Source organism: Poecilia reticulata, chromosome 14, assembly GCF_904066995.2.
Source record: "Poecilia reticulata chromosome 14, P_reticulata-male-v2, whole genome shotgun sequence".
NCBI lineage: Eukaryota > Metazoa > Chordata > Actinopteri > Cyprinodontiformes > Poeciliidae > Poecilia > Poecilia reticulata.
Window position 1 is genome coordinate 24,484,229 of NC_088843.1, and position 27,953 is coordinate 24,512,181.

Below are 27,953 nucleotides of genomic sequence, written 5' to 3' on the forward strand. Positions count from 1 at the left end.
TAAATCTCAAACATTTGATGTTTTTAAAGTATTTTACACCATTTATACACTAACCTGTTTTCAAGCTTTTGCAGAAGATTATTTTCAAACCTCTGTCCTGTTGGAAGATACAGTGCAGAATGGAGTCAGTTTCTCTGTGAAAACTTTCTGTTTTGTCTAAACTCTGCCCAGAGATAAGAGTCATTTACTTGCAGTTATTGTCCCTGTATTTAATGAAATCCATTACCCAGCAGCTCCATCTGGCCTCTGGCTTTTTGTTTGATGGGTACTGAGGCGAATAATATTAGTCAGACATTAAATCCTCAACTGTACATTTCACTGACATGTTTGTGTGTGTCTATGAATGAACATTGACGTATATTAGCATATAATTTATGACTTTGCGTTCAACCAGCCTGAGAAACAATGAATTTAAAAAATAAATCACTAAACATTGGGTAGATGTCTTAACGTTAAGCTTTACCACTAACCCATGTGATGCACCATTCACCAGGCTCCTTCTTGCTTGGACTTTTTTCTCTCTTCAAAGCAAAAATGTAGTCAGGTGTTTTATGCTAGCCATGCAGTGATGATGCTCCAAACACAAACCTGGCTGCGGTATTTTCATGTTTAAAAACTAAAGAAGGGAACATCCAACGCTGAGGGTTGTGAAAACGAAGCAATAGAAAACTCTGCAGACTTACAAGGACCGATATTTAGCAGCAACATACAGAGAACAATGATACACGCAGAGTTCAGCCTCTTTAGACGGTGGTTGGGTGAATTCAGAAAAAGTAAGTCACTGTAACCCAATAAAACCAAAAATATCTCAGAAACAAGATCTATTTGTAAAGGTTTTAAATTTTAACTTGGGCAGAACAAACTTTGCTTTTCAAAAGGCTGGAAAGAATTTTATTTTTGTTAAAATGTTTTCTCATATAGTCACTTATGATATACAGGTTCTTCTCAAAAATGTGCATATTGTGATGAAGTTCATTATTGTCCATAATGTAATGATAAAAATTAAACACATATATTTTAGATTTATTGCACAACAACTGAAATATTTCAGGTCTTTTATTGTTTTAATACTGATAATTTTGGCATACAGCTCATGAAAACCCAAAATCCCTGTCTCAAAAAATTAGCATATAATGAAAAGGTTCTCTGAACGAACAATTAGCCTCATCATCTGAATCAACAAAGTCACTCTAAACACCTGCAAAAGATTCCTGAGGCTTTTAAAAACTCCCAGCCTGGTTCATTACTCAAAACCGCAATCATGGGTAAGACTGCCGACCTGACTGCTGTCCAGAAGGCCATCATTGACACCCTCAAGCAAGAGGGTAAGACTCAGAAAGAAATTTCTGAATGAATAGGCTGTTCCCAGAGTGCTGTATCAAGGCACTCTGGCAATGTGGGAAGGAAAAAGTGTGGGAGAAAACTCTACACAACGAGAAGAGGTGACCGAACCCTGAGGAAGATGGTGGAGAAGGGCCGATTCCAGACCTTGTCATTCGGAAATCAAGGTGCCAGAGTCTGGAGGAAGACTGGGGAGAAGGAAATGCCGAAAGGACAGAAGTCCAGTGTCAAGTACCCACAGTCAGTGATGGTCTGGGTAACCATGTCAGCTGCTGGTGTTGGTCCACTGTGTTTTATCAAGGGCAGGGTCAATGCAGCAGCTATCAGGAGGTTTTGGAGAACTTCATGCTTCCATCTGCTGAAAAGCTTTATGGAGATGAAGATTTCATTTTTCAGCACAACCTGGCACCTGCTCACAGTGCCAAAACCACTGGTATTACTGACCATGGTATCACTGTGCCCAATTGGCCAGCCAACTCTCCTGATCTGAACCCCATAGAGAATCTGTGGGATATTGTGAAGAGAAAGTTGAGAGACGGAAGACCCGACACTCTGGATGAGCTTAAGGCCGCCATCGAAGCATCCTGGGCTCCATAACACCTCAGCAGAGCCACAGGCGGATTGCCTCCATGCCGCATTGAAGGCTGCAAAAGGATTCCTGACCAAGTATTGAGTGCATAACTGAACATAATTATTTGAAGGTTGACTTTTGTGGTATTAAAACACATTTCTTTTATTGGTCGGATGAAATATGCTAATTTCTTGAGACAGGGATTTGGGGTTTTCATGAGCTGTATGCCAAAATCATCAGTATTAAAACAATAAAAGACCTGAAATATTTCAGTTGGTGTGCAATGAATCTAAAATATATGACCATTTAACTTTTATCATTACATTATGGAAAATAATGAACTTTATCACAATATGCTAATTTTTTGAGAAGGACATATATATATATATATATATATATATATATATATATATATATATATGATAGATGGTCTCACACCAACACAACGTTTCTCTTTAAATGGCCAGGTTCATCTTTGTATCTGCTTCAAAACAAGAAAAGAGATTTCTAACTTTTCATTGTTCTTTGTTTTTTCTTTTTCACCAAATACTTTTGAACCACATAACAGAAAAACAAAAAGCCTAAAACTTGATGAAAACCCAGAGAAAACCAGTCAGGAGCTGAAAATGAATAAAAACACACCATCTTTTTATCTCTTACTAAACACCGATACATTTATGACAGTTTCAGGCAACGCTGAATATTTATGGTCCATATATGGTACATATATTTAAAAAAAATGTTGTTCAGATGAAACTGTCGACTGATCAACACTTTACGCTCTCACATCAGAACACCAGACTTTGTTCTTGTAAAAAGATCAATAAAAACAGAAACATGTTGGAGATCTTATTCTGTAAGCTGTTCAAAAGTAACACCTGGAAACTAAAAATCCTCACTTTATTTCAGAGTTTGACTAGAAGGAGCAAGTTTTAATCAATGCTTCTGTCCTGAAAGTTAATCCAACTTCTTGAGACAAACACATTTTTAGCATTTTTGTCTTGTGGAAGGGTTACTGTAGTGCGCCGTTTTAGAAATATTGCAATGACAATATCTAGGACTGCTGCTAGCCATTCGGGCGCAATAGCAGAAATGTGTAGTTTAGTTTTCAAAACGTTTCTCTTAAATAAGGAGCAAGAAGACTGATTTTAAGCAAGATTAAAATTAAGAAACAAAATATAATGAATGAATTGTAACAATAGTTGTGTTTCCATTACAATATGCGCAAAATTGACAACATTCCACCAGTGTAAAAAAAACAAACACATTTTTACAATTGTAGAATTTCTGTTAAATAAGAAACACAATTAAACTCACACATGAATACATTTTTTCATGTGATAAGTCATTAAAAAACATGGCTTTTGTTTTTCAACATTACAAGTTGTTCATGACGAGATGTTATGTAATGTGAAAAAAAATTTTCTACTCCAGTTTTACAAAAATAAACCAATTTACAGCCAAAAAAGCCACCTCATCTTAGTGCCAATGTTTTTATTTTTTATCAAAAAACTCACAAATTACAAACTTACTTATAAATTACACATTTATATGGTCAATGGTAACACAGCTAGTGAGTGTAATACAGAATCCTCTAAAACTCTGTTTGAATAAGAGATTTTTGTGTTATCACATGTTTGCATTTGATGAAAGCCCCTAAAAATAAGAAGACTGTCCAACTTCAGAATCATGAAATGCTTTGTTTTCCTGAGGAAGATTTTAGTCTTTAGATGGGCAAAGCTGGTAGAAACAAAACCCGAAAACACTTGCAGCTGTATGAGCCATTTTCAAATTCACATCCTGCTTAATGTATTTGCAAAAATTATTCACACATCAAACTTAAAAGGTCTAAAGAGCAAAGTTTCTCTGAAAACAATCAGGTAACCCTATGTCCATCCGCCTCCTGATATTTTTTTCGTAGCCATAAAAACACTTGTCCTTATGTAAAACATGAGTATATGTTGGAAAATTACTTTTAATTATTGGTTGTCAAAGCATGAATGGACTGACATGTGGTGACAGCTAATTATTATACCAGAACAAAAATATCTGATATAAAAAGATCAAAACTATAAAAGTTGAAAAATGCAAAGAAGCCAAAGTTCAAATGAAAGCTTCAGAAAGGACCTTTTAAAAGATTCCATGAAAGTCTTGCTGATTGCCATGAACAGCAAAACATGAACCAGATGTCAAGATGTTTGCACATCACTGGAAACTGGTAAACCAGTTGCTTCTCATCAGGACTCCGACGGTTCTTCTCAGTTAAAGCTGCTTTGTCCAAAATATTTGACAAAAGATGCTGCATCTGAAGCCACGATGTAAACAGGACTCAGTCATACATATAAATTGGTGCACAAAAAGGCGAAAGAGATGTTTGGTTTGATTTTTACTTTAACTGGAGTTTAGGTTAGTGTCATGATTTGTGATTTGGTGAGGTGAGGGAAGACGCAGGCAGACCAGGATGAAGATGAATGATGGGTTAATGATGAATCCACAGAACGGAACACAGGCAGCAAGAACGTTACACGACGAGGATCCGACAAAAGACAAAGACAACAGGTGGGTTTAAATACACAGGGAGGGTAATCAGGGAACTAGACACAGCTGGGAACAAACAGGGAAGACACAGAAACTCACAGGGGAACAGACTAATAAACACAGAAAAACCTCAAAATAAAACAAATACACAGAAAACACAGATCACAACAGTTAGGGGCTGTAATGAAATGAGTGATAGAAATTAGATTTTTTTTAATGTTGAGATTTCTTTTTAAATTCAATACAGATTCCATCAAATTACCCCAAAAAAGTGGGTAATTTGTCTCATTGTGGAAACTGTCCCATATTACGTAAGGAATTCAAATTACTTTCTTCAAATTGCAAGATTGTAATATTTTATCTTATTTCCAGCTGATGCTGGGCGCAAATCTGTCACCCGGAATATTGACGTTAAATGACGTCACGGTGAGACTTGAAACACTCTTCCAGGTTCTCAAAAGTGTGAGCTGAACTCATGAACTGAAAACTGTGCGAACATTTCTAATTATGAAACAAAAACAAGAGTCTGACAGGAGCTGAAGTTGTTTTACAAAACAAAGTGGTAGAAGCACCCATGTCTTCTCATTCTGCAGCGCTGCTCAACACATCTGGGCACAATATGCATGCAAATCCCGAGTGTCAAGGGAGGACAAGAGATTTTAAGTGAACCTTATGTTACAGCAGATGGGCCATCCACAACATCATAACTGGAGCTCAAGTATATTTAATGGAGCTTCATATGCAGAGCAGATCTAATTATGCAAACAAATACCAGCCAACTGGGAGTTATCTCGCTGACAAGCCAAGCACTGGGTCTTAAGAACTGCAGCTACGCACAAATAAACTGTTAGCATTATTTATGTTGCTGCATATCAATTCAACACTCCTGCTGAGAGGTCTCAGTCTACAGAGATGACCTTTGTCCAAACCTAAGTGCTCTGGAGGAAACCCGACGGTATACAAGCTTCTAATCCTCCCAATAATTTATCAAGAGCAGTAAAATGTCATTACAGCCAAAAACAACAATTTAAATCTATGATGATTAGGGCAAAAGGCAGAGGGGAGTCTGACGCTGCCGACGTCTCTGGCTTGATTAATGTCCTTTTGTTTACTTAATCTGTTTACTGCCTTCAGTAATTACTACCTGGTGCCAGGAAAATACAGGGGACACTTGGACTTGTTGGCTCATAATTATTATCATGTCATCAGCGTAGGTGTTGATTACTATTATGTTTCATCATTTCACCCTCGGAAAACTGTAGAACAACCAAAACCTTTTACATTTTGTTGTTTATTTTATTTTCCTGTTTCGATTAAATTAAATTAAACACAGTTAAGCCTGAAGTCTTCATGCATTGTAAGAACACAACCTCCCTGTCTGCTAATATGTCAAGCTAAACACTTCTCATTTTAGGCTGGTCAGAAATAAAGGTATTTATTTTAACTAGAATTAAGAATAATTTTTTTTTTAGCTTCGTCAAATTCAGGATTTTGCATACATTTTCCTTATGATTTAATGGAATTCCCAAAATGCTCAAATATTTCTCTCAATAGTTTGCAGGCAAAAGTAAATCAAGTCCTAATGAGTCAATTCTCAGTCTGAAATTTAGACTTTCTTGCTTTTCAACATCAAGTTTAGAGAAATATGTTTTAACAACATGGCTGGATTAAGGAGCAACTGAAGTGGTAGAGATTCTGGATGATAAATGTGGCTAAATAGGCTATTAATATTATTTTATTAAATCAATATTTAATAAAATATTGATTAAATATGCAATTCACATGTAAAACGGTATCAACGTTTTACATGTGAATTACATATTATCTCATATATAATTGTATATGCATAATAATGTGTAATTAATATGCAGTTATGTGTTATGCAGTTTTAACTTTTTACATTTAAAATAACACTGGTAATTTGTGTTTAAGATGTTTTAAAAGTAGTTAATGAAAAACAATAATGAAAAGAAAATTCATATGGCTGTTTTGGTGCCGCATTTTTATAAACAATATGATGTCGAAACATAAATTTCAATTATTATAAAGGGTTTTATGTGCAGAATGAAAACAGGATCCATTAGGTTTTTCAGATGCCCAGTAATTCTCCGTTGAGTCTCTTTGAAGGGAAACACTCAACGGAGTTTAGGTTGTAAAACACATTTTTCCACCACCACCATAGTTTGGGTTGTAAAACACACTTTAGGTCTTTGCTAATATTAGTGTATCCCTCCTGTAGGATAAGTGTTCACCAAGCAGCTGTAATTTGCAGAACAATTACAGGTAACAGTAAGACCGGCTGCAGTTTACACAGTAATTTCGCTGCATGAATCAGGTAACTATATGATACCTTTACTGTTTCCCACAGGTTGCTAAGAGCAGATACAACGGAAACGGAAAAACAACAAAACGTTTGAGCTTAAATAAGAAATAAGGCATAAAAATGAATTTTAAAATGCCAACTTATTACACTTAAATTAACAACAGACCTTGATATTATCAAACGCAAATATTTTAATAATCTCCACTTTAATAATCTCTTGCAGGAATAAAATGAAAGGATCAAGGCTGATGAGATCATTTCTGCTAATGGCTTTAACGAAAAACGGGCAAAAAAATCTGTTATCCTTTGGCCATCTGTTTTAAATTTTAAAAACTCAAAATTAAACCTGTACAGGCAGGTTGTTTTTTCTGTCTCTTTCAGCAGGATTATGTAAAAACTAGCAATTTAATTTCATAGGGGTCAGGCATGCACAGTCAACCCAGCCAGCTTTTAAATTTCATTCCATTTCACTGAATTCAACTAGGATTTAATAAGATACTTTCAGTTTTGAAATGCTGAGTTTTCTCTATTGGGAAACATATTTACCAAGAAGCTTGGAAATCAAATGTTTTCCTATACCTGTACTCAGTTTTCTGAACTTTATAAATATTGAGAATAATCATAAAAATTCATTTCCAGACCTTGTATGAAGCGTTTTTTTTTTTTTTTTTAAATCCTACTCACCATAGCCAGAGGGATGATGGCCTGAATGTCCCGCTGCACCACAGTGAGCTCCGTCACGACCTTTTCCGAGTCCGGCACCGGGTTCTGTCCCTTGTAGTCGATGTTCCAGTTGATCCTCCTGGTCACCGAGAGGCTGGTGAAGTTCTCCATCTCAAAATCTAATTGCATCATCTCCACGTTCCCCAGCACATCACTGCCAGATTAATGAAAAAGAAGAAAACACACAAAGCACAGTCAAAAAAAATTTTTTTTTAAACTTTGCAGACCACTGGAGGAAACCCTGATCTTTCTGGAAATGAAGTAGAGTAATAATTAGCAATATTGTTGAGTAGAAAACATTTTAAAGTTACTGTAAGAGAATGGACTTCTATAGATTTCCCAAAATGAAGTAGAAAATATTGAGTGCACATTAAAGCGGACCTATTATTCAAAACGTACATTTTGAACTTACCCAAATAAAATGTTTTATACTTTCATATCATCTACTTCCAACAACAGCTTAAGCAGTTAAAAAACAAACAAACAAACAAACAAACAAACAAACAAACAAACAAACAAACAAACAAACAAACAAACAAACACTCAGCTGTTTTTTGGCAGTAAGTTAATGTATCTTCTTTCTTGTGACAGGGATATTTCAAAAACATCCCTGTCACCTAGCAACCCCAACTAAGCCCAGCCCGTCACCTAGCAACCCAAGCTGAACTGCAGCACATTTTTTTCAGTTGGTTTTACTGCTGTATACAGTGTACAATGGCTGCTGGAAAAGACAAGAGTTTTGTTGTATACGCACTATTCAGAAACCACTTGATGTATTCTTGTTGGTTGTGCAGGACGCGCCACTTTTGCTTTTCAAAGCAGTTGTATAATTGTGCATATGTTTGTGAGCATAAACTTTGAGTTGGGCAGGCGTGGACAGCAGCTACTTATTTGGATTTAAAGTGACGGAGGCCACAAAACAGCTCATTCTGAAAGGATTTGACTAGACTAAAATCTCATTACCCGACAATGATTTTGCGCAAAAAATATAATGAACATGTTTTGTATAAACCAATCCTGACCTGTTCTTGGAAGCATAACAGGTCACCTTTAAGTGAAGATTCATAGAGACACTTCTCTATCAATCTGGTGTCTCAGAGTATCTTCAGTTTGTTGTCCCTCAGTGTGGAAAATTCAGGTGTTCTAGCAGCAAAGCGACAGGCAAGACAAAGTGTGCACATTCATACAAAGGTCAAAATACAAGAAGAATATCGGAAGAAATACTCTACAGATATTAAAAAACATCATTCTGATTCAAAATGAGAAAAAACAAAGTAGGATACATTCATGTTCTGATGAAGTCAAGGATTTACACCAACGTGTTTGACCGCCTGAACCAGGGGAACCCGGTGGAGCACGCGGAATAATACTTTACAATCCCAGATGAAAATGAATGCTAAACCCCTGAAACAACATCTGTTGTACATCTGTACAATCTAACATCTGACTATACCATTTTTGTTCTAGGGTGTACTTACTTTATTACATTAAGCTGAGTTTTTACATGCAAGAATAACACTAAGGAGCTTAAGGTTAGGTTTTTAACCAATCTATCATGGTTTCAGATGAGTCTGATTTCTTTAATATTTTACAGGAGATCTGACTGAATGGAAGCCGATCTCACCAGTTTTTTTCTCCTTTATGCATGAAACCACTGAACTTTGGTTTGGTTCACCTTATCTATTCATTTAAAGAAGTTGTCAAAGCGTAAATGAACCAATTATTGGTTTTAAATGCAAAGATCTTTTTGTCGATAAACAATCAGCGCTCTTTAATCCTGGTTCAGTTTTAAGTCTGTCCCTCTCACCTTTAGAGTCCAACCAACTGAAAATCCTGCACGTTTTCTGCAACCTGTGCAAACCGATTTCAGATTTTGAGTTTAACTTTATTTTTGTAAATTTAAGACATTACAAAAAAGAAAACAAAGCTATTGTCTTACAAACCAATAATTTACCAATAAAGTAACAGGATGAGTCCAAGGCTTACATTTGCCAACCCGATTCTTAGACTCACCAGAAATAAATCTACTGTCCATGTAAGTACAGAAAAAAGCCGAAACACATCAATATTTTATTTTGCTTATCTCTTTAGCATGTTCAGATATTAAACCTTGTAAATTATAGTTGCTAAATTAAATAATTTCTGAAATCCAGAAGGAAAACTTTTGTTCAATGCTTAATAAATTATGTCCAGTATTTCATATGCACAATGTTATGAAATTTTAAAGTACTTGAATAAAAAGTGTATGAGTTGGTTCACATTATGACTTTATTAATATGAATAACAGCTTCTTTTTGTGACTTGTGACTTTCTGAGCAATATGACAACCACTGCATCAAGGAGGAGTATTTCCATGTATTATGTTTTATTTTAAACAATAATCCAATAGTTGTTGCAATTTTATTTCTAAAATATTCAATATGAGGCTTCCAACTCAGTTTGTTGCCCAGAATGACAAATAACACATTTTGGTGTCTCATAAACTGTCGATTTTAACTCCATCTTTGCAGCTTTTTCTTATTTCCTTTTCGATTCCAACTAAATCTTTGTAGCGTTTTCTCATTTCCTTGCAACAGGCACAAAACCCCCCCTCCCGTTTGTTCACCTCATTTTTACTATCGCAAAACACGCCGGTGATACAGGAGCGATGAAAGTCAACCAGTTATCAAAAGCCTGCGAGCCGGTCCTGTAATCCCCGGGTTCAAGAAGCCTAACATTAAACTGTCTCGCCGGTTGTGAAGGGGCAAATTAATTCCCTCTCCGCTCCTGATGGGAGTCGTTCCGCCCAGACGTCACCTTTCGCCGAGAGTGAAGCGCTCGCTGTCTGCTCGCTCACAAAAGCAGGAGCCCGCCCCCTGAATTTGACGTGTGAGGCTTTTAATGAAAGCGAGATCAAACTCCATAAGATCCTCCGCCTACACCGGGTTCCTCTCCCTGGAACATTGTGATGAGATCTCTGCCTATTTGTCTCGACATCACTCACTGAAAACAAACACCCCTGTCTGTCTGTGAGTCAGTGGAGCTGTCATGAACGCGGCCCACCGGAGGGAAGGCAGCGCAGGTACAGTCGCTCCATATGAGGCCGACTGGCTGTAAGCTGGGAGGGAGAGACAGAGGCCTCCTCTATCCAGGTGAAGAGCTCCTGAATCAGCATGAAAATGATTCCTGCTGCAGGCCGACTTAAACATCCAGGTAAAGCTGACATCAAGAGAACATCACACCAACCCTGTTTAGTCCGCTTTAATCCAACTAAGCCTGTCATGGTAAATTTCCTGTATTTATTGTGATAAATGATGACATTGTTTTAAGGCTACTTTCTGGTTCCAGTTCAAAGACCAATAAACTTTAATTTAATAAAGAACAGATAACACTAGAACTTGGGGATATTGTAAAAAAATCCAAAATAAAACACAACAAAACAATAAATACACAGCAAAAAACACAAAATCTTACCAAGTATTTCTGTCTAGTTTCTCATGCAGATATCATAGTTCACTTGAAGACAAAACTAACTTAGAAGTAGCTATTCAGAAAGATATAGGAGCTTGTTTAAAGCTAATAATTTATTACTATTGTGAGACCCATGTGACCTTTAAGTAAATAACTCTTGCTGTTATTTAAAAAGTTTTTCCATTTCTTGTAAACAGTCTGTTTGCTCTTCATTAACATAAAAAAATGCTAGAATTTGCTTAGGTTACTCTAGTCAGCTGCACATTTCTTTTATGTGAACGGTGTTCTTTTCTCAGGTTACCCCAGTCTCTTATATATATATATATATATATATATATATATATATATATATATATTTAACCTTGTGTGAATCTGTATGTTTCCTCTTCCTCTTGTTCATTTGCTAAGTTTTCCCACTGAGGGACAATAAGTGATATTTCTTTTCTATTATGTGCAATAATCTCCATTTCCTCCAATAAATTAACCTGCCTCACTGCCTCCTCTCCACTGCAGTCAGAGCATCTACAATCAGATTTGATAAGTGATGAATAAACAAATTTATATTCAACCTACGGGGGAAGATAAAGATAACTTCATAGCAAAGGGCAGAAGAAACGAACATGACTCAAGAAAGCAGAGCTCTGTTCCCATTAGGTTAACGATGTACATTGTGCAAAGGACAAAGTGTGTATATTAAAAAGCAGGGCTTGGGGGTTTTTCAGAGCAGAGGGGAGGATTTCATACTTTGATCAGAGGTCTGTTTGAACTGATTTAAAGGGAGAGTTCAATGGATCAAAGAGCTGCAGGCAGACAACAGGAGGAGAATAAAAACGATGTATGCAGAGGTTAAAATGGTTCAACAAAGAAAATGGAGCTCTTAAATAGACCATAATATGCTCAGTTATGAGCCTGTTTAACAACCTTTTCTCTTGTACTTCAGTGTTTTTTGCTTCTGAGGTTCGTCTGATGTCTACACTGAAGACCGAAAGTATTCAGATTCACGTTTAAAAGAGTCTTAATCTTCCATACAGCAGTGATGATGGCAAAATCTGGCAAATTGAACCTGCTCAGTTATGAGAATGCAGTCATGATGTTAGCAGAATAAAGATGAATTTTATCAGAAAATAAGTCATAAAATTTTTTGGGAAAAAACTGTTTTAATGAGAGAAAAGCTTCTGGAGCCAGCTCAGTTTGTGGAATCATTTTCTTCAAAACACTGAGTTGTTTTAAAGTTCTGTTAATGATGATTTCATACTGATGTGTTTCCATTCCTATTAGGTATTAAGAATTGTCTGTTAAACATGTACCAAAGTATCACTTCACAAGATGATCAACATTCCTCATTTTAAGTTTCTTTGTTGTCTTTTATGTTGGATTTCTCTTAAAAGTACTACTGTATTCTCTAAATGTTATGACTTATGGTAAAATTAAAACTTTCTTCTGGTAATTACAAACAAAAGTTACAGCCATACACCATTAGAGTTAACCTGATAGTATATGAATCCAAAGTGCAAATAAGTAAAAGCTGTAAAATGTGCTTGTCAAACAAGATGGCTGCTCAGGGGACGGTGACATCACTCTGAACTATGGAAACCCAAGGAGTGTGTTGGTGAAAGAAAAAAAACATCAGAAAACCACTATTTTCCAATAATACAATCTTCAAAAAACAAAAAGTACATTAATTGAGCATTAGATTTTTGTTTGGATGTTTCTTGAAACGCACTCATCTCTTTTTAAAGAAACTAAATTAGGACATTTTCAGTCATATTTTAAATCCTCAAAACGAACATTGTGGACGTCCAAATGAGCAAATTGTGCTGTTTTAAAAGAGACATTTTCTCTGTTTCAGATTTCCTGAGTGGTTGGCAGTCAGTACCAGCATTTTACAAAATGATTTTTATCTTTTATCCCACTGAGTTCTTAAAGCAAAAAATAAATAAATAAAAAAAATCCCAGAATCTTATTAAAAGATCGACTTTTTCTTTGCGCCGGGTGTAACGGCGATATTACCAGGCTGTTTTAGAGAGCATTATTTATCCCAAGCCCACTGACAGCGATCAATAATGCATTTGTTCATGCGGTGTTACCAAGCAGCTGCTATTACAGAATGAGATTGTTCCAGGTGGACGGGTACAGGAAAAGACAAAGTATGCTGGATAGTTCCAGCACTTAAGTAAAGTTTAATAAAAAAAAAGAAAAAAAAAAGAGAAGGAATTGTAGAAAAATAAGGGAAGAATAAGGACGGAGAGGATGATGAAAGAATTAACAGAAGGTAGAACTAAAACTTTCATTTTACTTAGTCATAAGTGACTGTAAAGCTGCATTAATGCTGGTTTAATGGTTTGCATTTTAACCTTAAATTAGATTGAAGTTTAATTTAAACTGGTGGATGAATGTGTATTTAACAAGGGGGAAGCCGAGATGGATCCAAACCAATCAGAATCAGTTTTGTTAGCACAGATTGTTTTCACAAACAAGGAATCTGACTTCAGCTTCAAGCGCTTGCTTTGTATCGACATTAATTAATTAATCAACTTAGATTTGAATTTCCTTTGACAAGCATGATAAAAAAAGCATATTGTACAACTTCAGAATATATGGGGACTACGATGAGGAAAAATGTAATACAAATAATTCATATCAAAATCACAGGTCAGGTGTGAGAAAAAAAAAATCATTATTACATTTACTTAATTTTGAAGCATTAGCTTCAGAGACAAATCACATATTATAATTATAATTATAATAATTATAAAAAAATATTCAATTCCTTCCAATTCTTGATAAATCCTTCCATACATGAATTCATTTCATACATCTCCATTCCTCTGGTCCTTATTTTGCCACCTGCTCATAATGTTTTTTAAAACTGTGTGCTACTTTTGTTTTATGAAAAATATTTCTATTCTAATAACTGCACAGATCTCTATGTTATAATCATGTACAGTATATCATTATTATTTTTATTGTTAATCTTTTATATATTCTTCAACACTTTTGGAACTTTTGGTGTGAACCTATGTATTTGATGCTATTACACCTGAATTTCCCCTCTGTGGATTTATAAAATGATATTTCTACTGTATTTTTTAATAAATGTACAGTATTATTTTCCTATGCTGTAAATTTGCTCGGCACAGTTTCTTATTCATTTATCTTTTTATGTCTTTACACTGAATATGCATCCTTTTATTTTCTATATTATATTTTTACATCATATTTCTATTCTAAAGTACATTTATATTCATAAAGCTATAAATATAGCTTTATGAATATAAAGCTATATTCATAAAGCTTTATATTCTTTATATAAGAATATAAAGAATATAAACATTCACACAACATCTGGGTGTGAATGTACCGAGACTACACAAGAAAGATTATAGAAATTATTTCAAAGTTCTCCTGCACTATTTTGCCACAAAGTCCATCCATATTTTTAAGCAAAGACTGTTAACAAATCTTTACATGGAAATATCAAAAGGAATTGGTCATTTTTACTTCTTTAAAGTAATTTCCAGTCAGCTTGATTTGAATAAAACATCAAAACCTGATTTGTTTCATGAATTTTGGTCTTTTACCTTTCAGGTTCACACAGACCTGCTTTAATTTTTGACTAAATGCAGTCTGACACACGGGTCCTCCATCCACGCTTGACCCCTACTGGACATTTCCCACATGTTGACAGGGCGGCAAAGATTACAAGACACGGGTCACCAAATATGTCAGGAAAGGTGTAAACAAGAGAGAAATTGCGGGCCTTTTTCTGTTTCTTCCGGCGACTCCTCTTCCGGCCATAAGGGCGTCCACGGGGCTGCTGGTATGTGGAGCAGCCGCTGCTAATGTCTCCAGTCAAACTCCCATTGCTTCGGTTCTTAATGAACCGAACGCACTGCAAAGTTTGATAGATGGTTGCTAATTTTTAGTTGCTTCCCCTCAGTGGCTGGAGCTCAGAGGTGGAGGAAACCTTTGCTCTTGTAAAGCCCCAGGAGTAAAACGTGATGGATGTTCTCTCTGTGTGTGTTTTTAGAAGGGATTATTTACCTGAATTCAACCTCCACAATAAAACCACTAATATTTGAAGAAATGTTTCACATAGAGCTGTTCTGAATCAGATAAACTGTAAAAATAAAAACACGTATCCAAGAAAGTTTATTAGTATTTTAATGGGACTAAATGGAACGAAGCCAGTTTAAAAGCCATACAGTTCGTTTAAATACATTTTTTCATTAAGTCCACATTTTTGTATTAATGTGTTTTTGTATTTAACTGATGTGATTTAATATTCTAATCTTAAAGGTTGTGTTTCCATTAGCTGTAGGAGGAAAATCATAATAAATGTGATTAGATATGTTTCACTTACTGAATTAAGTTACTAAAATAAATCAAAGGTTTCAATATTATTCTATTTTACTGAATATGTGTTATTTATAATATTTTTTTTAACTAAAATCTGTGCTCATAATTTTGTTCTGCAAATAACCAATAGACAACTTGTGATACAGTGGCACCCTGGGCAGACAGCCATATTGTCCTTTAAAAAAAAGCCTCTTCATTTATTTTGAAAATTATTGGTTTGTAAAATAGTGTTTGATTTTGTGTCATTTTATTGTAACATCATAAATTTACCAAAATAAAGCTAATCTGATTTGATTTGTCTCTCTGGCAAAAGTTAATTTTTAATCAAATTCACTTCACTTTCCCTCATAAACAAAAAAATTAACAGAACATTTAAAGAATCCCAAAAAATATCTACAGGTTAGGGTTAAATTAAACAATTTAATCAGACTGATCACACTCTCCTTCTGCTGCACTCCAACCAATTAAAATGCAAGAACTTATCAGATTTTTTTCTGCAGCAGAAAGCAGGTAATGTAGTCTCTCAGTACTCAACAGCTACAAAGGGAAACTTGCTCCACTACACATCCATATAAGCAGTATCAAACTTGTTCAGGGGAGAACTGACAGATAATATAACATTTATTTTCTAGCTTTTGAGTGCCCCACCCCTTTCTGATGCCACCCTGGGCAACTGCCCATAGCACCCATGTCAAAAACTGCCACTGTATGAAGGTTTTTATAAACATTTTAAGAAAATGTGTTATTGTCTCAAACTAGCATGTCTGATGATCCTCAGTTTTCCGTTTTTTAATATTCAGGAAGCTTTAAAGGAAGTCATTTTGTTTGTGTTCCTCTCCATTCATTTCCTTTGGAACTCGTGCGATGAGGCGACAGTGGCTTGTCCTCATCCAGCCAAGTGACCGGTGTAATTTGTGCATGTGAAATGTCAAGCTCATACATGTAGATATTTACACGCAGATTAGTCAACAGCAATACATGAAAGCTGAAAAATGTTCAACTTATGTTGCTGTCATGGAAAACCTTCACCTTTTGCTGTCGTTTGTCATTCCTCGTGTGTCAAATCATAACGTGCTGCTTGAACTGGATAACCCTCCAATGGAGAAAGGCTGTTAGGTCAAGATAGTAGTTCAATTAATCTGCGCTATGTCATATTAACGGCACAGCATTTTTAGATTAATTGCATGTAAGTGCATTAATGTCGACAGTCCTAGTTTTTAGCTTTGCCCTATAAAATACTGTCTGCACTTTGTCAGTCAGTGCCTGGTCCTAAAGGGGTATTTTACTACTACAAAAATGGTGGGAACTTTCCCAACTTCACTATAATTAATGGTTTATGACATATTTGTTGACCTTGAGTCTCTTATTAGGACAAATATGAGTGTATTTGTGTGAGAGGAGCTTGGGAGAGTGCAGACACTTTGACTTACCCCTGCTTCACTGCCTTGTTCTTGCTCACGTTGATGGTGGTGATGGAATGCTTGGCGCCGGGCTGCACCTCCCAGTCTACCTTCCACTGAGCATGCTTGGACTTGGTCTGCAGCAGGTTCACCCCTTTCTTCGCTTTGACCCTGCGAGGAAACGGCAGGGGAGGAAAAAGAACGGCACCAGTCAGTTTTATTACAGGGTATGATTTATGTGGCGGGTCCAGGGTGAGCGCCCCCTGTGCGTCCCGCGGACCTCCACCTCGTGTTGCATCACAGCAAAAGCAATTCCACAGATGAATCAGCAGTAGAGATGAATGGAAACGGCAGAGCGGTGATGCATGAGGCCGGTGGGCTGGGACCAGTGCGTATCAGGCTGTTCGCCAATGCTTCCACAACCCCTCAAACAGAAGCCACTGGGTATTTCTACATTATTAACAAGCAACATATGAAGGCTTTATTCACATGCCGGGTGGACTTGTGTGTCATTGCACCTGCATCGCAATTTTTTTTTCTTTCCAATTTCGATCGTTTGAGTTTCTGACGCTAAAATATGATATTCTGTTCTTGGGAAATCTTGCTTTTCTAACCTTCAGCTCGATGGGGAGAATCTCCTGTAGAGGGAAGTCAAGGTTAAAGAGAGGACATGTTTGATATTTTAGTTCAAACATCCTACAGAAGTGAAAATGTTTGAAACTTCCAGAATTTACACTAAAATCGACCAAACCATGAATGGAACAGATTGAACAGTGACTATTTTACTGTCACAAGGGATGCTTGTTTTATTTAATTAAAACCAAATTCACTTCACTGTACAGTTAAAATAAATTATGTAAAGAAGAGATTCATGATTTATGTGAAACATATATTTCAACTTAAAATAATAAGAAAAAAAAACACGTTATTTTTGCACATAGCCAGCCCTGGTTTAAGGATAATAAATGTAGAAAAGTAACAGTATGTTACTTTGCATCTCCACGCCACCTATAATTATGCTTACCAATCTAAATACAAGCAAAGACATGCATGCATGGATGCACACACCAATTTACATAAGAACCAACATATGCTGCACATTCAGTAGTTTGCAGTGTCTGGAGAGAGTCCTCTTACACAACATAAAACCACAGAGCGCATACTTACAAACAAGCTTTATGTAACCACATTAACCTGCAAAACCTTCAGAAATTCAAATGGACGCCAAAAACTATACATGTTACATTAGCCTGCACTGAAAGGGAATTTAAAGGTGGAGAGGGAATGCTATGTTTGTAAATATTTTAATTAAAAGGAGTAGACGCCTTGCTTCCATAAATGTATCAGTCTGTTACAATACCATGTTTTCAGGCTTGATGTTTTATTATTTATTTTTTTGCGATTAATAATCAATCGTCTGAACACAGCGGTGATTGACTAGCTAATTTGTGGGTTTGTGGGTCACCTCTGTTTTTTTTTTTTTTAACTGAACCAAAACATTTAATTCTTTGGTTCAGACTTGACTTTAAGTCAAGTCAAAGTAAACACTTTGACTTGACTTAAGTCAAAGTCAAGTCAAAGCTTGACTTTGACTTAAGATAGTCAAAGTCAAGCTAGCATATTTGACCTACTTCACTCTCCCTCACTATCGTTTTTAATTAATAACTTTTCCAGGCCTTGTTATCTAGATCAGTGGTCCCCAACCTTTTTATTGCCGCGGACAGGTCACGACTTGGACATTTTGCTGCAGCTCCGGGGGATTGGGGGGAATTAAAACAGGAAACTAAAACAGGAAATACAGGAAACTAAAACAACTGATTTCATTTTTTTCTATGAATGAATTTAACATTCAAATATTTAATTGTGCACAAAAAGAATTATTTGACCATATGCTTAAATAGGTTTGTGTGTAGTTACATAGTACGTTTAGTCTATCTGATACTCCGTAAGGAGTAATTTATTAAATTGTGACAATAGTGTCACTCCTCAGTATTTAATTTAACTAGTGAATTATTTGTGTCAATGTTTAATTAGTTTTCTTCTACAGATTTTCCCTACCAGGTCACAAAATTATTTTTCATGTAAACTTACTTCATCAGTAGATTATGAATAATTTTGGTTCAAGCTATTTTTTGGGGGATGTTTTCGCTTCTGTTTTAGGTAATAAGAATTGGGGACCTATTCAGGCCCTAAATACCAAATACCACACACCATAAACATAGCAGCAAGGTGTTATTTTTATTTATTTATTTTTTACACAGGTTCTCATGGGGATGACATTTAGGAGTGGCTAAATTGCATCCCGAAAGCTGGTGACGTAAGAACAGAGGGGAATCCCAAACAGCTGACATGTTGCGCAACTGAGAGTCCGGTGGATATCGGAGATAATATGTGAAAATGTTTATTATTATATGTAAAGGTCATTATTATATATGTTTATTATGTTTATTCAGTTAAAAATGTTAACTATGAAAAAACATAGTCACCTCCAATTCATGGTGCAGCAAATAGAGCGTCTGCTCCCGCCAACTTTTATCCACCACCTTTTCTTTTTGTTGTCTTTTATCTCTTAAAATGACTCCACAAACTATCACTATTGCTTCTACATCATCATCAGTGTTTGGTTATTCTAAATTCCCGTATGATATGTTGGGGGATTTACTGGATTATCCTCTGGAATCGGGATGTTTGTGACTGGATTCGGTTTGTCTGGTGTGTTGCTCCTGCCTTGTGGCTGAACACGAACCGATTGAATGTTGTACTTTTATCAGCTCTGTGGTCACAGAGGTTTGGAGAATCGGCCGACAATTCTTAAATCCTGCCATCTAAACCAGACTTAAGACTCACAAGCTCTACTCATCTCCTCTCGACCACTGCCAAAAGGCTCTCTCACTTTGGTCGCTATGGTAACGTTTATATATCAGATGCGCAACAAAAACCAAAATTTTACTTTCGTGAAAATTTTATCTCACGATAATGACTAACGGGAGCACTGAGCTTGTTTCTCTGCAACGAGACGGTCCCATCTGGGAGTGATGGGAGACAAAAACACCCCAAGTGTTCCTTATATGCACAGTCTGCTTGGTCTCTACGTGGTGAAGCAATTTGAAGGCTTCATTTCCTCATCAGCTAGCCGGTCGCCGCATGTTACGCAGAGCGGGCTTGTAATGTGGGACTCACCTACCAGTCCGGGATAAATTCATTCTCCTATCTCTTCTCTGGGTTTTTCCCCTTTGCAAAGAAACTTTCCAAAGTCATCTGATCTGTTTCTTACTCATTTTGCTGCTTTTGGGCTCAGTGTTGGCGCATAAGTAACTGAGAGAATCCGGTTAACAGATTTAAAAAAGAAAAGATCCTCCAGACTCAAATAATATACTGCTCAAAAAAATAAAGGGAACACTTAAGGGTTCCCTTTATTTTTTTGAGCAGTGCACATAAAACGGAAATATTTCATTATTTCTTGCGTGGCCCAGTACCAATTGGTCCACGGACTGGTACCGGTCCGCGGCCCGGGGGTTGGGGACCGGTACCCCAAACCCCAGGTAGAAAAGGACCACCACTTTCTTTCTTTCTTTTATACACTATGCACACATTTAAGAGCATTATGAATTATGTTGTCAACCTGACAACATAAACCAATGGTAGTCATCGTCAGTAGTTTATCCCTCTGAGCGGGATCTTGTGCGTGTGATGTCACGTTGCAACGTGTTTGGATTTTTTTAATATTAAGTTGAGGACTTCTCCTGTTCTTCTCATAGTCCCATGGTTACTGCTATTCTTAACATCCTTTAGCTTAGCCTTCTGTAGTCATTGGTGAGACTTCTTTGTATCAGCCACATCCTCAGTCTGTAAGTAGTATCTGTCATGCATGAATTTGCTCTTCCATTACAGTTCCTCCTGGTTCTAGCCCTAAACATAAATTGTTGCCATCTTCCTGATGTATTCCAGAATTTTTGCTGTTTCGTCGTCTGACTGTCTAGCATGTAATCTCAGAATGCAGAACTTGAGTTTTTTTTCCTTGTATCACTGGCTTCTGTTTCTTTTGGCCAGGCTGTTATACCAGCAGGGCTGCTGACTTGCACTGCATACATACTGATGGACTGAACTCCAGGACCTACCCTCACTCTGTAAGGATTTGGTTGTGGCTGATTTCATTGCGACAGAAACTATTTCACCCCATTTCTCTGTCTAAGTATCTATAGACTGTTCATACACACACAGCGCACAGCGCTACATTTTGTGAAGAAGGAAGTTGTGCTCAGTATCTTCCTCAAAGGTTTTGGTAGTTTTCTTCAGTGGTTCTTGATGCAACGCCACCACAGACAAGTTAAGTAGGTGAAAAGGTGATTCAAAGGTTTTGGTTTGTTTGACTCAGTGAAAGAAAACCGGAGCAGCTGGAAATGTAACATGTTGCAATTTTAGTCCCCAAACTAACCAAGTCTACTGGATTAGCAGGTGGGAAAACACCCATAATTTATGACCATCTTTTTACAGGTTTCCACTGGTATTTTGACTGTGCTGTGGTACTGTATTTATTTCTGGTGCTCAACACGTATAAGGGTGTGAAATATTTAGCGTCCTCCACGTATTCACTATCTCATTGAAGTCTGGACTTTGGCTAGGAATCTCCAAAACATCAATTTAAACACCAGTTGGAAGAAACATGTTTGAATAATTAACATTTATGACAGGGGTCTGAATAATTTTGAGCATAGCTGCATGAAACACACATGGCTGAAACTCAGTTTTTAGAATTTCTCTATAAAAATAAGTTGAAAGCTAATCTTGTATAGAAATGAAGATGCTTTGAGAGTCATCCGCCATGTATATACATATAAAATAAGTAAATGAAAGAACTTCAATCAGGAATTTCAGCAACATTCGTAATTTATGTTCTTTTCAGTTCTAGTTAATTATTTGTTTATGTAGCTACAATTGTTTTAATTTTTTGTTGTAGTTATGCAATTGATAAATTATATTTCGAAGTATATCTACTCAACATCTTAAGTGTAAATTTGTTAACTAAATGTTAGTTTTAATTTTTTTAAGTTCCACTTAAGATATTTTCTGCTCGTAATGTCACAACACAGCCCCCAAAAAACATTCAATTCTTTTTAAGCCTTTTTTTTAAGGTTTCAGCCAAATAATATTCTCTACTTCTGCATATTATCCCCTACATAAATCGCTTCACATCAGGTTATTCATGTTCTTCCAAGAGAGAAAGTCAGACCAACTGCAAAATTAACAAAATCCACAGTTAATTTTAAGAAAGTCTTTGTTTCTTCTCTTTAAAGGCTCATTGAAGCAGAAATCATACTTTCAAAGCTTTATTTCACTCCTTGTTTTGTTCTTTCATCAAATCCTCCACATTAGAGAAAATGCAGTAATTATCTGATACGGCACGTCAGGCAGAGATAAAAGAGAAACGTAACGTTTACACAAGCATCTTGATCAAGCCTGTTGTCTTTGATGTGGGTTGAAAAGGAGGAACGTAATACCCTCAGACGATCGCTAAATGAGGTGACCCATTTGCTGCTTGATAAGTGCAGCTTGTAAAAAAAATACAGATCATAAAAGATGATAATTACACATTATTGTAAGGCATAACCATTTCCCAACGCTGCTCCTGGGTTAGGGTGCTACCCCAATGAATAATAGTTGTATTTGTATTCATTACCTGCTTTCATCAGCAGCTTATAAAAGCCACTACATATTCATCATCATCTTTTGAGAGCGGCTGCGGAGAAGCAAAGCTTTTAATCAGACGGCCCTTTTCACAGACTCCGCTTCACTTTTGAACCACAAATGAGAGAGGATGGAGCGCTCCCTGTGGGACCGCAGCGTGAACCGGGCTCCCCGCGGGACCGCGTTAATGCTGATTAATGAAAGAGCATGGCTAATGTACGAGCCGAGCAGCGGCGGGCGGCGAAAACACACGCCCAGATTCTCAGAAGCTCGGCGAGTCCTGCCGGGCGGAAAGGCAGCGTGAGCCACTTCAGCTGTTACTTACTCATTCCAGGCAGACGTCTTCTGCCATGGCAACAGTCATTAGGCCCGAGTCGGCTGACGGACTGCTAAACAGCAGAGCTTCTGGATCAGACATTCCAGGCCGGATTTCTGAGCTGCCTCGTGAATCCCCCTGGAGTTAGCAGATTTTCTGTTTTGTTCTGTTGACCACAACACACCTTGATCCCTGATTGAAGCTGCTGCTGCTGCTGCTGCTGCTGCTGCTGCTGCTCGAGCTATTTAGTTTTCTGTTAGCCAAGGAAAGGTCTGGAAAAATGTCAACAAACATGATGTATCCTGGAGGATTTTTTTAATCTATTCATCCATCTATCCATCTTTCCATTTATCAATCCATCCATCCAGCTATCCTCCATCCATCTCCCTTCATTCTTTTATTCATTCCTCTTTCCATCTTTCCCTATATCCAACCAGCCATCATTCCTTCTTTTTATCCATTCATCCGCTTATCCTCATGTCTCTCCATCCATCCATTCTTTCATGAGACCATTCCCATCCCTCCCTTCCATCCTTCCATCTGTCCATCCATCTGATCCTAAAATGAAACAACGATCCATCCCTCCATTTATCCATCCATCCTTGGTCTTTTTGTAGATCTGTTTCAGAGGTTGAGGGTTGGGATGGAAACCCTGGAATCCTTCTCCTCAGCAATGAACTCTGCATGTTTTTCCAGGTCAGAAATAACATTTTATTCCTCCCCAGGGTTTCTGGGTCTGCCCTTCTCATCTTTTAGAATCTTATTCTTCTGGTTATGATTCATATCTCATGACTATAGGTGAAGGTTAGAATGTACATTAAACATATTTTTACACAAAAGATGTTCTTCCTCATCAGGATGAACATGCTTCCCGTTGCTAAGCGTTCCCCATTTTCCCTCATTTGAAGAAGTCCTTCCATCGAAATCCATTTCTGACACTTGCTGCAGGAAATCCTGGCAACTGCCTTTCCACCCTGCAATTTAATCTAACTGGCAGCTTTTAATAAATAAAATATGCAAACCAGTATTAAATCAAATCACAGCTTTCAAGTCTTTAATTATTTCTTAATGGCCCTTTAAAAGAGCACCCGTCTGAGGCGTTTAGAAATAATGACTCAAGTGGGACACAAGTTGAACACTGGACATTTTTTTTGTGGAAAAAAAAAAGTTCACTTTAGATCATTTTGACTCTGTAAAAATAGTACGTATGTTTAATAATCTGTTAAGTGGCAAGTTCATTTTCACAGGGTCATTAGAGACACAGAACTTCAAACCAAAGTGACCATCAGTGAGCTCATTGGCTGCATGCAAGGAAAGGTTTATGTTCGATCATGGTTGCAATTTAGAAAGAAAATCTCCATTCAGTCATTTGGAAAACAAATTTATCTCATATTTTGCAGGTTTTTTGGATAATGATTCATGTTCACACAAAAAACAGGAAGACCGAGCAGAGACCTCCCCATTACATGCGCTAATTTTCACTGCCTGTTTTGGTGGGTTTTAAATATTAATTGGAATTTAGTGTGACAATGATAAATGAAATTTCTTATCTTATCATGGTAAATAAGCAATAAATGCCCCTAATTCTAACCTCTCAAGTGACTTTTTTTTTTTTTTAAAGCAACTATTGACAAATCCAGCAGCTATTTTCTGTTATTGGAGACTTTATGGCATCGTCCTGCAGCAAACTACCTGCAGTCAAAGGCAGTTGCCATGTTGTTACCATGCTGAAAATAAATCACACATGCAAAGCTGAGAAACATGACCAATCAACGCCCTGTATTACAACTCCTGATTCGTCATGGTGTGTCTGTGTGAGATGGCTTTATATCCGAACGGAGCACCGTGTGACACAGACATCAATCAAGCTGTGCTATTGTAACCAACAGGAAATTTCAGCTGTGGTACTCACCGTTCAACCCAAAGAGGGCAGCACTGAGACAGTTTTTGGCCAAATATTTAAGAAGTAAACATTTACAAAACAATTTCAAAATTAGGGAAGAAACAAAAAGATAACACCTTTAAGAACAAATTTCTACTGTCTATCAGCAAAAGAAACCATTGATTTAGGAGTTAATTACGCTTTTAAGTCAGCTGTATGATCTCATTTTGGATGACATTTTATGTTTAGGTTGTTTCTTTTCAAAAAAGGTGAACATATAGTGATTAATCAGTGAGATTTAGTCTCTCCATTTCTAACCTCCTTTCAGTGAATCCCAGTATTAGCAAAACAAACAAACAAAATTATAGCATTAAATTCAGTTTCTTTCGTTAATCTGTTTTCTACCATCTGCTGTTTTAAGGCTGAACATCAAACTTGTCCTTCCTAAAAGCGTCCACAGTTTCCTTGGCCTTTCAAAACCCGTAACTCACCACAGATGGCAACTCTTCAGCGACAAATATGTCTTCCACCTTGGAACACAAGCAGCAATTTTATCAATCATCTCAAACACTTTGATATCTGTGCTGTTCATCTTCATGGGTGAACAGGTTTGAGGTTTTCTCGGCAAAATAAAAGAGACATGCAGCTGGAAAAGAGACATGCAGCTGGAAAGCCAAACAAGATGAGGGAGTCTGCCAGAAAAAAAAGCTGTATTTGTTCATTTATAATTTAAAAAAAGTAGGAGCTGGAGAATTAATTGTGTTCACTCAGTGAGCTAAATGTTCTTGATGATTAAAGGAGACCAAAGCAGCAAAAAAAGCCAAACGAAACAAACAGCCAAAGTTCAAAGTTCAAAACACATCTGTGTTTTTCAGTTAAATAAGCTGTGCTTTGCTTTTGGAGCTGTAATTAAGAAGGAACAAAAGTCACTATTTCCAGATTTCTGTAAATCAGGTGTATCCAAATGTTCTGGACCACATTTTTTGTAGTCCAATATTTATTGTTAGTTTTTTGTAGGAAAGGAATGTAATTCCCTATAGATCCAAAACATAAAACGGATTTTGGACGGTTGCTGTCTTAACAGAAAGGCATATAGTTTTCAAATTCACTTTTGCTCGATTTAATGAATTTATTTTCAGTTATATGATCTCACTTTCTTTTAAATGCTTGCTATATTGAGACAAATTTAGAGAATTACATAAAAACTAATTTGGGTCCATTTAAGTTGGCTTTTCAGTAACCATAAGTACAATAAGTAGAAACGTGGCTCTACTTATAAAATGATTGGATATAAATTTTTTTTTTTTGATTTCTACTTCTGTTTTATTCATTATATGAAAATTATGTTGATAATTATTTCACTTGGATTTAAAAATAAAAAGTCAACCACCAGTTTTTGTTTCTTGGTAAATTGCATTAATATGACATTTGTTGCAAAATGGCACTAAAGAAATAAACTCAACTGAATTTAATTGAATTATTGGATGGATCAAAGTCGTATTAGTTTTGAACTGCAGTTGGGGGACACAAAAACTCAGTCCAAGGTCCACAAATGGCCCCTGGGCCGCACTTTGTACAACCCTGCCATAAATGCTAACAAGATTGGAGCCACTGTGGAAAAAAAATGACCAATTTTAATATAAAATGCTAAAGGTTAGATAAAAACTAATTAAATGAAGGATAATATCATAAAGAAATAATATGCAAGAATGAATAGATGATAAAAACCAACTCAGACAATAGTTCTTTATTCAGACCTCTCAGGCTTTCAGTCCGAATGTAAAACACAAAATGCCTCTTTTAAATTTCAAGACAAAGAGCACACATGTCCAACAGAGGGTTGGTACTCTTTTGGGTCTGTGTGTCTGGTTTTCTAGCAGCAGATTTAGTTTTGTCTGCATATAAATTATAATGTCCTTATTCTTTGTGTAATGGTCTCTCAACCACAGAGCAGTCTGACGGGGAAATAATGTCTGCGAGCTGCAGCTACAGAAACAATATGTGCTCATGAGTAAGTTTTTTTTATCTTTTCATAGCAGAATATCAATAGCTCACATTTTTCAAAGTCAAATTCTCAGCAGCCAATAACCCAAGCATGAGGCAAACTCCACCTTCGCATCTGTGCTATTTATCAACTAAACCATTACATGCCCAACAATCTTGTCAAGGCAAAGAACTGGAAGACTTCAAAATTCTTGTTTCCTATAATTCAGTTTTCATAGATTCTTGCTTATTAAAGGTATGCCGAGTCACATGACCTCAATACAACAGGAAGAAAATTGACTCACTGAACCCTGAAAGGCTCTGATTGCATCCAAGCCTTTTCTTCCTTTACTTCAGGATGCATAAGGGAAAATATCCACACTCTGGCTTAAAGCGTGTAATCTCCCCTTAACTCTAACATTTATAAATAATAATATATTTGATGAACAAATAATACACTTTATGATGTAAGTCTGATTTGAGCTTCCATTGGACTGGAGACATGATTACATGGCCATCAAAATACAAAAAATAATCAATGTCAATCATACTTTCCATTGCTATTTTTTATTGGATTGAATTAAAAGTTATCAAATCTCATTTATTTAACAGTTTTTTAAGTTACAATTTACATAATAATTTGAAGTTAGATGGCAACAAGTTTATGTTTTTGGTGTCTGTAAAATGAGCCATTTCAAAAACCTCCAGAATGAAAAGTAACAAATCAGCAGGCACTGCACCTCACCTAGCAACCCCAGCCCGTTACCTAGCAACCCCAGCCCGTTACCTAGCAACCCCAGCCCAGTTCCAAGACATTTAGTCAGCTGGGTTTACTGCTGTATGCTCTGCACAATGGCTGCTGTATTTTGTTGATGACTTAGTATTTGGAAATCATTTGTTTGTTATGCAGAAGGCTCCACTTCTGCTTTTCAAAGCAGTGTAATTGCACATCTGTTTGCAGCCATTTTCATGTGTGAGTGTAAAGGCTGAGTGGGGGGCGTATCCAGCAGCAGCTTATTTGTACTTAAAGTGACAGCACGCCCTAAAACAGCTCATTCTGAAATAGGCAGAACTGAACGGACTAAACTCTCATCATCTAATAATATTTTTATGCAAAAAAATGTAGTGAACATGTTTTTATATAGCCCATAAACCTATCCTAGCATGTTCAAGGAAGCATAATTAATTCACTTTTAATCTATTGTGCTGAATAGACTGTAGCTTTAAACAGCATTTCCTCCAAAACGTTGTTCAAAGAGCTGCTGTCTTGGATGTTTTAGCTGTTCTTCTGTTTTAATACAGCTGCATGAAATGAATGATTCATTATCAAGCCTCTGAAGAAAAACACAACATGTAATTCAATTACTAATTACCGGAACAAA

At 36.6% G+C, this 27,953-nt stretch overlaps 1 protein-coding gene across 2 annotated transcripts in view; it reads right to left on the reverse strand.

Moving 5' to 3' along the window:
* The window catches only part of tmem132e (transmembrane protein 132E), a 449,956-nt gene that overhangs the window by 51,547 nt on the left and 370,456 nt on the right, over positions 1-27,953 (reverse strand). For both annotated transcript variants that reach the window (XM_008428504.3, XM_008428502.3), the window contains exons 3-4: positions 16,736-16,876; positions 7,458-7,650 (exon numbers count right to left, since the gene is read on the reverse strand). In XM_008428504.3, the coding sequence (XP_008426726.2) occupies positions 7,458-7,650; positions 16,736-16,876 (334 nt within the window). The remainder of the gene's footprint in view (positions 1-7,457; positions 7,651-16,735; positions 16,877-27,953) is intronic.